Genomic DNA, 13,562 nt, shown 5'->3' on the forward strand with positions numbered 1-13,562 from the left:
GATACATATGATGATGTAGTACGGCCTATAGGACAAAACAAGACAAATGCAATCACTAAGATGACATTATCTCTAAGACCTAGAAGTCACTCAAGGATAAACCATGAATGCTTTGGCTTCTTAGTTTGATATTGCCAAGTGGATGTTGCGTACAAGGGTGAGGATATGCAAAATTTTATTGTCATGTGAACGTCCTGTTCTTTGATTTGCATAGCTAATGTTTTCTCTTCGTTCGTAAAATTGTCTAGAGATCCATGATAGTGTGAAGCTAAATCCCCCACTCTTTGAGGTTAATTGTAAGTGTGCTCAATCTTAAAGGACTTGGATTGAGCAAATAAATATGAAAAATTAACACTACCTTTGTTGACTACAAAAACTAACCCGCCCCCCACCCCCCCCCCCCCCCCCCCCACACACAGAGGCTGCTACCGTAGAAGCTCAAAAACCCAAAAACACTCTAGCCCAAGCCCTAGGAAAGCTGTCCCTGGATACAAAAGCTTATGAACATAATCTGAATTGAGTACAACCCCTTGCTACAATACGTCATTTAACTGATCAAGGCCATGCCTGAGCCGGCTGACTTGATTAAGTAGCACAAGCACTTGCAGCTATATGTTGACTGCTGAAAATATAGCACCCAAGTGTGAAACCTCTGTTTGATGCGTGTGCAGGCTAAACCAATGGAGTGTATATTAATTGAGTCTCCCACGTGCATAGTCTTTGCACCTCAAATCAACGTTGTTTGAAGGTTGTTCAGAAGCGCCTATGCAAGCTTAACATCTATTATTATAGATTTATTAACGTCTATTCAAGGCCCTAAGAGTGTATGAGACAGTTAACCGCCAACAACTCACCTATGATTTGTACTTAGATTTAGAACAAAGCTTGTTTAAAGACCACGTGCATCCTTGTGAATGACACAATTCACAACTAATGACGCAAGGACCCGATAACATTCCCTTGCCTCAACTCAGCCATCATGTCTAATGTCAAATGTCAATACCACCAATTACCAACCTGAACCTCATTGCGTGAAGAGCTTCAAACTCATTACGTAAGGTCAAGATAAACATCACTTTGCTTTTACTCAACCATTTCTGACAATATCACAAGTACCCACATACCCCAAGCCTCACAAGCAGCCTCAATATGTGCTTTCAACAAGCTGAACCATCATTCAGCAACCAATTTAAACTGGGCTACCTTGGCCTTGAGGCCAGAGCTTCTTCCGACATGTCAAAATACCAATGTAAGGCACCTCAAGGCTTCCTTCATTCAGATGTCCCATTTCTAATCATCCGCAAGAGATACATTGATACAGATGATGTTGTAGTATGACAGCAAGCTCAGGCAACTTAAGATGTGTGAGTTTTGGGTTCCCCAAAAAAAAACCTTTCGAAATGGCTATAGGATGCAGCCAGCTTTTACATGGTATCAGCAACTGTTCTTTGACCTATCAAAGCGAATAAGCTTGCTTTATATAGCATTCATCGCTTGATTGGCTCATAAAGTTTCAATCACACTTGATGTTCCTGTAAATCCGCCTCACAAACATGGAAGAACCAAGATAGCCAACAGCACCTGATATACACAGAATAAAAGCTTTAAGTCAATGAGTACAGAGACCACAACTGCAGGGAAGACTTTCCCCACTTACAGAAAGAGCTTCAAGGGAAAAGGAAAAAACAAGTGCTTACCACACAAAATACCAAGTCCAAGGCAGAACATAAGGGTGTAGCCAAAGTAAAAACTCGTCTGGAAGAAACCGGACATCTTGGTCTTCATGTAGTAGTAGTAGATAGAGTAAAAGTATACATACACAGCAGTTGATGCCGCAGAAAAGAAGGACGTCCATTGCCAATGGTAATTTTCAGCATTGAGCAAAAAGTATGTTCCCACTATCGTGGCACAAATGGTCACAATAATGAGAATCACAAAGACCAATAGCATAAATCCGTACACATAATAAACCTGGAACACAAGGAACATGAGAATATGAGATAAACAAGAGCTTCAATGAACCCCATACAACTGCTACAATGTGGACAGCCTATGGCAAACTGCATACCTTGTAGTTCCAGAAGGATGTGAAGATGAAGTACATCTCAATGAAGATGCTTCCAAATGGCAATAACCCTCCCATCAGTGATATCATAAAGGGTGTCAAGTACCACTTTTTCTCAGGAATAGGTCTAGGAATTGTCTTGACACGACAAGGATTGTCTGGAGCACCACTCCAATTCCTACCAATCACTGTACCAAGCAGTGCTAGAGGGAAAGAGATAAAAGCCCATATGATGAAAACCACCACCTAGAGCATAACACAAAGCATCCAAAGCAACTTTAATAATCCGTCTTCCTTAAAACAATCATCTGCATGATCACTGTAAGGAAGTTGAGACACATTGTAAGTGCTTATACAGAGGTACCATTGATCAATGGCCCATTTTTTACCAAAAGCAAAGCAAGATAAAACAAACTTACCATGGTGCCAAAGGGGATAGCTGCCAAAGAACGATAGAAAATTGCTACCATATTCAATGCAAAACCAATGCCAAAACACATGAACGGAAACAGGGAAGCTGTGAGAAGCATGGACTTGATCCAATATTTGCCTGTAGAGCATCAGAAAAGTATTAGCTGCTTTAGAAAGCAAAGCTAGAAAATCTGCAATACACTTCATAGATAATTTCAAAGCCAGATCTGGAATAGATTTATTTATACCATCATTCCGCGAGTAGAGGCCGCCACTCACATATCCAGCTATGAAGGATGTAAATGCATAACATACGATGAATACTGTCACGATCGCTCCACGTCTAGACAAGAAACAGAGTAAGTGACTAATTAATATCAACATGGACATCTATGGAGGAAGCAGTGATGACCCTTTACTAGATATGCGCCTTTTAGAAAAGCAAATGGTCTACCAGATGCCGTGGCCTGTGAGGGTGTGCTGTCTTTGATATTTATGCGTTAAATCATTCCACACTTTGCATTACATTGCTTCCCTCCTGTCTTAGGCAATTCAGGTTACGGTTCACATAGTTACATCGCTAAGCTTACCCACGCATACGAAGCAATACGGCCCTTTTGTGGGTTCAACGTGGAAGACGATGTCTATCCCGTACATGAGCTGCAGAACTCAGTCTTGAAGGGGGCTTCCTCTGACAAACAGAAAAGTTCACCAATTTGAGGATGTGTTCTTCTCTTATTGAAGCAACTAGGAGAACATAATCACATCCTCTGTAATAAGAAAATCCCACCCAGTCATCTTGATTCCTATAGCACCAGCCGGCCTAGGGCTAGGGCAGGGAACACGTGGAATTAATACGTGGAATAACCCAAGGTTAGGGTTAGGATTAACCCAGAATTAGGTTTAAGGCTTAGCCAAGGGCATGAAGACTTGGAATATTTTACATCCCGACTGGCCTAGGGCTAGGGCAGTGAACACATGGAATTAACACCTTCAAACTTTAAAATGCTGATCGGGCACATAAAACTAGCACTATACAAGAAATGCTTTCATCCAGTGAAACAAGTAAAGTTTCAAAGTTATTTCATTTCAAGGTTCTTGGGGTTTTAGTTTCAAAAAAAAAAAAGTTAAAGTACTTCGTGCACATGAGCACATTCATGCATGCCTGTACATATGTGCGTATGTAAGTATACAAACATAAACATGTAAATGTGTGTGTGTATGTGTATGTGTGCACACACACATATATGAGCCTTGAGGTCTATCTACCTCGACTTCAATTGTTTAACAAAAAAATGAATGAGCTGAGGAAGACTTGAACCACAAAACCTGTACAACACTTGGGCCTATGTGCTAGGGTTTTCAGAGATAGAAAAGAGTGCAGTAAAATCACACATACATAAACTATTGTCTATATTATGTACAAGAAAGAAGTGTTACAACTGAATCTCGAGTTCAAAAGATGGCCGAGAGTGACGATGTCAACTCGTAGCCCAACGCTATTGAAGATCTCCTTGGCCAGCCCACGATCTAATGTCACATGCGGAAGAACTACTTGTAATAAGAACTCTACAAAACACAGAGATGAACAAAGAAAAGAAAAAGAGATGTTATATACCTAGATGAATCCAAGAACGTGCCCAAATTCACCTTTTAGGAACGTGCATGTTATATACTCATGGTAGTCAACCCACAAGACTATATAACTATCAACTCCATTATGCATAGTATGGACTAGATACTACGACATCCCCACTAACGTCGTCAGTGCCCAATATTGGGTGTAGAACTCTACATCAAGATATGCTCTCACACACGCACTCCACACACACACACACACAAGAGCATATATTCACACAAAGCCCTTCGTACTGAGTTTCTGTCAAACCTCCAGAGATGCAGGGCACACTCAACCATAATGAAGCCTAGCACTAAGGGAAGTAGCAAATAGAAAGAATTAGTACAGCAAATAAGTTGTTGTAACAGAGTTTTCTGTAGATGTATCGACATGTACATAGATCCTAGCCAACATGCCTCCAAAGAGGCAAGAGTTTGCAACACCTATTTCCTCCCCTCATCCTTGTATCATGGCAACAGTGTTTGAGCATCTCGGGCTTCATCCCCACCATATCCCATGGCTCCACGGAGATACTTGACGTTGAAGAACCACTTGGCTATGTTTTCCTATCTAGACCAAAAACAACTACCTTTGGGTTGTACGTTTTCCAATCATGCATCAATTTAGCTATCACCATTTGGTCCCTCCACCAGTCTTGATCAGCGTTTCAGACGCTTAGCGGAACCTAGGTGTGAACGGGGATTTTCCACAGAACAAAGCTAGAGCACTTTACTGGCATGGTTTGGCTTGAAAGATGGCCATACAGCATGAGCACCATGAGATTTTATCATTAAAGTGACTTATTATATTTGTAAGTTAGTGTTTCCACATGAAGGGCTGGTCATATTACTTTTTTGGGCATGGACAGGTGGACAAAAGAAGGAGCCTATATGAAACTTGGGCACCAAGCCAAGAAAAGCATAAAAGTTGATATTTTTGGGCCAAAACTTGGAGTACAAGCCAACGAAAGCATAAAGTTGATATTTTGGGCAAAGTCCAGCTATTTTGAGAAAAAGGGGAAAAGCAAGGCAAATTTGGCCTATTGATTTTATTAGAAGGGGCTGGCTCTCTCTCTTTTTGCCATGCGCATCCTTTTGGAGGCTTCTCTCTGCTGGCCAACTACAGTTCACCCTCTCTCTTCTCTCTTGCGCTGGCCTTACAGCATATCTGGGATTGTTTCACCTCGCCGACTTGCTCCATGACTTCTACTAGGCTGGTCGACTTCTTCCAGGCATCCCATAGTGCTGGTCGACTTCTTCCAAGGCAGCCACATGGCTGGTCGCTTTCTCCCGGAGCTTGACACGGCTGGTCCAATCTTTTCTGGGCTGTTTTGGGACTGTTTCGGGACTATTTTGGGCTGATTTGAGAGCTCTTCTAGGGCTGATTTTATGGCTCTGTTTTGGGACTGATTTGGCACGAAATTCGGGGCTGTTTTGGGCTCCGTACCGGCCTGTTTTATGGACAGTTTATGAGCTGATTATGGAACTGTTTTGAGACAGTTTATCAAATGGACTTTGGTGGTGTATTTGTATCTTGGCACGAGATAGTTCACGTGTGCAAGATTTGTGCTGAGGCTTTGTGGAAAATCCGGTGTTGTGTGCATCTACAGATGTCCGGCACCCGATCACAAACCAGATACTCAGATCACCTGACATCATTCCAGAGGGAGAATCACAGTACGGGCTGGCACTGCTTCATGTGCAGGACAATGCACACCTGACCTCGGACGCATAGAGTGGAACCCTGGCTGACTCTCCCGAACTGGGCTCACATAGGACTAGTTTCCACTCCAGATTCTACACCGTGTTCAGATATGTCTACGTGGCATCCAAGAACAGGATGCACGTGACATCCCCTTCTGCTTAACTTGACGAAAGCTGCATAGCCTCCAAATAGTCCGTCAATAAAGCCAGATAGTCGTCGAAGAACTCTTTGTCAAACCATACCGCTTCGTGGGTTCCTTAGCTTGAAACTTCGAGAGAAACTGTCTTTGTCTTCGGCCTGAGCCATGCTTGAAGCGGTGCATAAGGATCTGTTCTGAAACCATCAGTTCAGCTTCATTAACAATATCTGGTTCGGCTTCGTCTTTCACTTCTAAAGGGATTGGACCTGCATACCGTTTTAGCCAACTTACATGGAACACATCGTGCATAGTCCAGATCGGAGGTAACTTCAACTTCATTGAAACCTCGTTGATCTTTCTCTGGATAGGAAAAGGTCCAAAGCTCTTGAATGATAACTTTGGGCATCGCTTGCCCACCAGTTTCAGTCTTTGCTTCATGATCCGAAGATAAACCCAATCTCCTTCCGTGAACTTCACATCCCTTTGGTCTTTGTTGGCTTGTCGAGTGTAGGCCTTTTGCGCTTTAGCCCTGACTCCAAAATCTCCCGGTAGGACTCTGTCATTATGTTCGCTTAAGGTACTGAAGACAAGATTCTGGTCAATAGTGACTAGAATGGTCTTCCAAACGATGCTTCATATGGAGTCCTGCCAATAGTTGAAGAAAAGGAATCATTCAAAACAACTTGAACTAAAGGCAAATACGATTCCCACTTACCTTGCTGATCGTGGACATAACACTTCAACACATCAAAGGCCAACTGGTTGTAGATTTTTGTCTAGCCATTAGTTTGTGGGTGAAATGCACTGGAAAAATTCAATTTAGTACCAAAGTTATCAAACAATGACCTGCAAAAATGACTGGTAAACTTGGCATCTCGGTCTGACACTATGGTCCTAAGAATCCCGCCACGGGTACCAATGCCTAATGAACAAATGGGCAACATCTTCGTCGATCACATTAGCCCTGCATGGGATAAGCATAACAAATTTGCTAAATCCATCAATAATAGTCAAGCACTGACGCTTACTCGGACTAGGAGGTAGATTCATGACAAAGTCCATTGATATATCTTGGAAAGGACCTTCGGAAATTGGTCAAGGCTGTAACAACCCTTTCTTCTTTCCACGATAAGCTTTCACTTTCTAACAAACGCCACACTGTTGCACATGTGCAAGCACATCTCGCCTCATTCTTGGCCAATAATACTGCCTTTCTAACTTCTCTAGAGTCGAATTCATGCCCCAACGACCACTAGTGATGGTGTCATGGACATCATGAAGAAGAGCTTCCCTGAACGACTTCATGACACAAAGTCGGCCTTTGTAAAAAAGTCAACAATCGCGTATCAAAAAGTGAAATGGTCATGTGGCATCCAATGCATGTTCCCACTGTGTACGAAATTCCTCGGAATCCACATGCATGTGCTTCATGTCATCTAGTCCCGTACCAACGAGGTCAAGTCTATTGGTCTGAATCAACGTCATTTGTCCCTTCTTGCTCAAAGCATAGACCACTGGATTGGCCTTTCCTGAGAGATACTCGATCATACCGCCAAATTGCTAGAAAATCTAGCTCCAACAGAGCTAACGGTCACTCCACTGTGCACTTGGCATTGTCTGAATCCGGTGTAATACCTAATGGTCAATGTAAACCTCAACTTCTGACCATAGAGGAAATGTTTTCGATGTTTCAGGACCTCAATAACTGCGAGGAGTTCCTGATCGTAGACCGAGTAATTCTTTTATGTGGGCAATAACTTACGAGACATGTAAGCTACTAGATGGCCATTCTGTTGTAATACACCTCCAATTGTAATGTTACTCCCATCGGTGTTCACTTGGAACAGCTCATTCCACGAGACAAGCGCTAGACAAGGCGCTTCTAACAAAGCCACCTTGAGGTTCTTGAATGCCTCCAACGCCCGTGGAGTCATTCGAATCCGAATGCCTTCTAGTCTCAACACCCTTTAGTAGATCGGTGAGATCCGCCGAGAGATCAAAAAACTTGTCTATGTGGGTGGAGTATGCCTAGCATATACCCACAAAGAATCTGATGTCAAAAGCAGCTTGTGGTACTTCCCAATTGATAATCTCGGCCACCTTGGCCGGATCAAGTCGGATGCCCTCGGCACTGATAATGTATCCAAGGTAGTGAACCTCGAACAAACAAAATTCCGACTTCTTCTCATTGACGTAGAGCTTATTGCTTTCCAGCAACTTCAAGACTTTCTTCGATGGTAGCTGAAAATACTAGTATGTCGTCCAAAAATATGAACACACACTTGCCTATTAAGTCCCTGAACACATGCATCATCATGCGTTTGAATGTGGCTGGGACGTTTGTCAAGCCAAAAGGCATGACCACAAATTCATAGTGAGCCCTTTCCGTACGGAAGACTGTCTTGAGAGAGAGAGAGAGAGAGAGAGAGAGAGGACTTTCTTGCAGGTGTTTGTTATAGAGACGGAGAGTGGGAGGGAAGACGTGGGAGTAACTGTTGAGGGTTCTTTTTTAAATTGTATTAAAAAACATCTCCTTTAATGCTAGTTATTAGTCAGGTGTATGCTAGTTAACAGTCACTTGTATGCTAGTTAACATGCTAGTTAAAGTCACTGGTCTTTTTTCTAGGAAAACAAAGAATGTGCAATCTATTGAACTGTGCTTTTATTAACACATAGTTTATGAAAAATCGTAGTTTGTTTAAATGAGGCGGTTTATAAAATGCAATGTATTTAAAGGAATGGATGTTGAATGTATACTGTGATTTGGGCCACTGATTTTATGTATTCACGTGCCCGCCTGTGACAACTATCACTCCACAGACACCCACCCCAGCCTCCACGGCTTCCGTGGTGAGCCCGGCTCCCGCAGACCCCAGTGGCTATCCCTAGTTCTTCAGATAGAGTCACCAACTCTATTCACTCATTAAAGTCAACAACTCTTACACGAATGAATCCATCATGCTCCAGGAAATCCTTCCGCATAGCACAGATCTCTAAAGAATTGTGACAGTAGTCTTCTTAGGACACTCCCTAGAAGTGTGTCCTTTTGTATCACAAAAGAAACAACCCTCCTTCTTGTATTGAGCTATCTCCTCAGTACTCAATTTGCCACTGATCCTGCCTGTCTGAGCTTTCTAGTCTGGAGTAAGCTTGGGCGCATTGGTCGAGTTCTTGGAGCCAGAGACTCCCGTGCTCTATCCTAGGAAATGAAGGAGCTAAAGAAGCTCAGCTCAAACAGTTAGGGTTTCATGTGGGAGACACACACAGAGAAGAAGGGAGAGAGAGAGAGAGAGAGAGACGTATGGGGATAAGTCAACTCACAAAGCATATGAGTGCGTGACTCCCCTATCACACATGTATATTTGCTCTAGTGCACATAGTACATGATAATATACAAGGCCATATCAAGGCTGAAACTGGCCTCATCCAATGCCCATCAAGTGTCTGCAATGAGCAAACCGCTCTGGAGGCAAACTCTTTGTCAACAGATCAGCCGGGTTGTCATCCGTATGAATCTTGACAAGCTGAATCAGCTTGTTCTCTATCACCTCTCTGATGAAGTGATACTTCACATCTACATGCTTCGTCTTTGCATGAAAGACAAGGTTCTTTGCCAACTGGATGGCACTCTGACTGTCACAATGCAACAATGGAATATCCCCTGTATAACCCAAATCAACCACTAACCGAGATAGCCATAATGCCTCCTTGCAAGCCTCTGTGGCTGCAATATACTCGGCCTCTGTAGTAGATAAGGCAGTGCACTTCTGCATCCTGGATATCCATGACACAGCACCTCCTGTGAATGTAAACACATAACCGGTAGTAGACTTCCGATTATCTGGATGACCGGCATAATCCGAATCCGTGTAACCATGCACTAATGCATCGTGTTTGCCAAAGCAGATGCACATATCCTGTGTGCCCTTCAGGTATCTCATGACACCTTTCACTGCTTCCCAATGCTTCTTGCCAGGGTTGGCCATGTATCTAGTAACCACTCCCACTGCAAATGCAATGTCCAGCCTGGTAGCAACCATGGCATACATGAGACTGCCACAAGCTGAAGCATACGGAATCTTGGCCATGTCAGCCCTATCACTATCCGACTGTGGGCTGTCCATAGCACTGAGTTTCACATATGGAGGCAAAGGAGTACTAGTCTTCTTCCATTGAACCTCTGCAAAACTTTGTCAATGTATTCCTTCTGAGACAAATACAACACATGCTGATTTCTGTCCCGAAGTATCCGCATACCCAAAATGTGATTTGCATCACCCAAATCCTTCATATCAAAGGTTTGATGCAGCCTCTTCTTCAAGGCATCCATCTCTTTACGAGATTTCCCGGTAATCAACATATCATCAACATACAAGATGAGGATTAAAAGACTGCCATCCAAAGCTTTCTTGGTGTATAAGTAGTGATCTATGTCACTCCTCCTGAAATCCTGGGATTTCATGAATGTATCAAATTTATGAAACCATTCCCTTGGTGCCTGTTTGAGCCCATAAAGACTCTTTTTCAGCTTGCATACAAGCTTCTCCTTTCCATTTACTGCATAACCCTCTGGCTATTGCATATATATCTCCTCATGGAGATCACCGTGAAGAAAAGCAGTCTTCACATACATCTGAATCAAATCCAGATCATCATGAGCAATCAAAGCTAATACAGCTCTAAGTGTGGTCATTTTGACCACTCATAGTTGTTTCTCGTACGCGTACGAACAGGTTCGTACGGTACGGTTCGTACGGTACGATACCATGCGAATTCGTACGATATCGTACGGTACAATTTTTATTTTATTTTATTTTTTCCCCAAAAATTTTTTCCCTTGGAAAAAAAATTCCAAATGCTAAAAAAAATATAGAAACCCTGCTTTACGAAGATCCCAAATGCTCGCAATACTTCGTAACTTTCCACTCAATATTCCATATGGGGTTGTTGAGAGACCTAAAAAATATGGCGAGGTAGACTGGTAGTGTACACTTGATTGGTAGGATGAGAGAATCTTGCTACATCACTTGGGGATCCCTGGTATAGGTAGGCTAGACAATTAGATTCTCAAGTTATGCACGAGGGAGAAGATTTGGACATGGCCATTTTGATCTAGAGAGGAGTCCCTAAACTTATCACCCTAGATGCACTCCTCGTATTTGTGCAAGGACGGTTCCTTAGTCATAAACGCTACACTGGGAGACCTTTGGTATTGCATTACCCATCCAGGTTCTCTTTTGGAGACAATCGAGAGATCCAATCGGGAGAGACACATATCCATGTTCTGGTTCCTCAAGCACTGTAGACTCCTCCTCTCCCAACCTTCCCTCACATTCAAGCTTGAAGCTCCATAGGTTGTAAGTGTAAAAAATAAAAACCGTATTTTATCGTACGGTATCCGAAAATTTCATATCGTACCAAAAATTCCCGTACGGTATCGTATCGTACGGTATCGTATTTTCGTACCGTGACAACCATGTGACCACTGGAGAGAAGATCTCATCAAAGTCCACACCATATTCCTGCTTGAAGCCCTTAGCCACTAACCTGGCTTTGTATCTTGGCTTTGCATCAGGTGCAACTTTGAGCCTGTAAACCCACTTGCATGGCAAAACTTTCTTGCCTGTAGGCAAATGCACCAACTTCCATGTTCCATTTTTGTGCAGAGAATCCATCTCTGACTTCATAGCACGCTCCCAAAGAGCCTTGTCTGCCCTCTGTAAAGCCTCCTTATAACAAGAGGGCTCCCCACAGTCAATGAGCATCAAGTAGTCAACCCCTAGAACAAACCTGTCAGGGGGTCTGGAGGGTCTTGTGGACCTCCGTACCCAATGATCATCATTTGCAGGTTGCTGTCCAGCCAGCATATCACCTATTGGTGGCTCCTGTTCCATGCCATAAGGTTGAAAGATCATGCCCGGTATCTCCTCTAACTGTGGGATATCCATAGGGATATCTTTTGCCATCTCTGGCTGTCCATTTGGACCATTTTCAACACCATTTAAGGGCTGGTTTTGTTGCTGTAATGGCTGATTTACAACCCTTGGTTGTTGTCCATGATGTCCATCATCATCAAAGATGACTCTGCCATGCTCCTGTTGCCTTGCAGGATCCTTATACATGCATGTTTCATCAAAAATGACATCGTTGCTGCATATAATCTTTCCATTCACTGGATCCCAAAGTCTATACCCCATTTCACCTCTATCACCATATCCTAGGAATATGCATTTGTGAGACTTAGGATCAAGTTTGGTGCGTATTTCCCTGCGTATGTGCACGTACGCAACGCAACCAAACACTCTCAAGTGCTTGTAGGACGGAGGCTTCCCTGTCCATACTTCCTCTGGCACTTTCCCACCAAGCCTCGTGTTAGGTGACCTGTTTATAAGATGAACAGCTGTCATAACAGCTTCAGCCCAAAAAACCATGAGGTAACGCAGCATGTGACAACATAGAACGGACCTTCTCCTGAATGGTCCTGTTCATCCTCTCTGCTGTCCCGTTTTGTGGAGGATCATAAGGAGCAGAGAGCTCCCTCTTGATGCCTTTAGCATCACAAAAGTCCTGAAACTGTTTGGACATATACTCTCCACCATTGTCGGAACGCAAAGCCTTCAGTGTTTTGCCAGTTTGATTCTCAACATGAGCAACAAACTTCTCAAACACTGAGAATGTATCACTCTTCAAACGAAGAGGATAAGCCCACACCTTGCGTGTGGCATCATCAATAAAAGACACAAAATATTTTGCCCCTCCCAAAGAAAGCTGAGGCATCTCACATACATCTGTATGCACAAGCTCTAATTGAGCATCTTTCTGTCCAAGAGCTTTCTTGTGGGGGCACTGGAGTTGCCTGCCATATATACAATGCTCACAAAACTAAAAACTTGAGAACTTTAGAGCAGGCAAGTAACCAAAACGAGGCAATTGCTGCATTCCTTTGACACTCATGTGTCCCAACCGACTATCCCACAGAGATTTCCGGCAGCTCGGTTGCATTTACATTAGCATGGTGACAAACACCAGCATGCATGAAGTAAAGAGTGTCCATCTTAGAGCCTCTGGCAACAACCAGTGAGCCCTTACTAATCTTCCACTTTCCACCACCAAATGTGGTAACATAATCAGCATCATCAAGCTGTCCAGTAGAAAGCAGGTTCTTCTTGATCTCAGGCACATTCCTGACATCATGGAGCATAAGCTGTGAGCCATCTGAAAACACAAGCCTCACATTACCTCTGCCAAGAATCTGGCATGCATGGTTGTCACCCAAATAAACTACTCCTTCGTTGCCAGCAGTATACCTGACAAACAAGTCTCTGCAACCTTTGACATGAAAGGAGACAGCTGAATCAATGATCCATGAGTGCATACCATGTGCATACCATGACCATCTCCTGCATGGAGTGAATGGGCATCAAGTGAAGACATGAATAGGACTTCATCCTCACTGTCACCTGCATGTGACACATTGACTTCTTCAATCTTGACTCCACTTTTGCCCTTTGGCTTTGCATCTTTGGCTTCATCTTTGTCTTTGTCTTTTCCTTTGCCCTTTTCCTTTTGATCATTCTTCCATTTGTAGCATTGCTTTTTGAAATGTCCCTTCTTGCCACAATAAT

General features: G+C 43.2%; 1 protein-coding gene across 1 annotated transcript in view; it reads right to left on the bottom strand.

Annotated features, from left to right (window-relative positions):
- Positions 1-1,055: 1,055 nt before the first annotated feature.
- The window catches only part of LOC147631951 (transmembrane 9 superfamily member 1-like), a 32,964-nt gene continuing 20,457 nt past the window's right edge, over positions 1,056-13,562 (bottom strand). The window contains exons 9-13 of the mRNA XM_086808488.1: positions 2,725-2,819; positions 2,485-2,615; positions 2,069-2,311; positions 1,698-1,971; positions 1,056-1,581 (exon numbers count right to left, since the gene is read on the bottom strand). Of these exons, the coding sequence (XP_086664614.1) occupies positions 1,514-1,581; positions 1,698-1,971; positions 2,069-2,311; positions 2,485-2,615; positions 2,725-2,819 (811 nt within the window). The 3' untranslated portion in view covers positions 1,056-1,513. The remainder of the gene's footprint in view (positions 1,582-1,697; positions 1,972-2,068; positions 2,312-2,484; positions 2,616-2,724; positions 2,820-13,562) is intronic.

Source organism: Cibotium barometz, chromosome 14 (genome assembly GCF_041138505.1).
Source record: "Cibotium barometz isolate CiBa-2024 chromosome 14, ASM4113850v1, whole genome shotgun sequence".
Classification (NCBI taxonomy): Eukaryota; Viridiplantae; Streptophyta; class Polypodiopsida; order Cyatheales; family Cibotiaceae; genus Cibotium; species Cibotium barometz.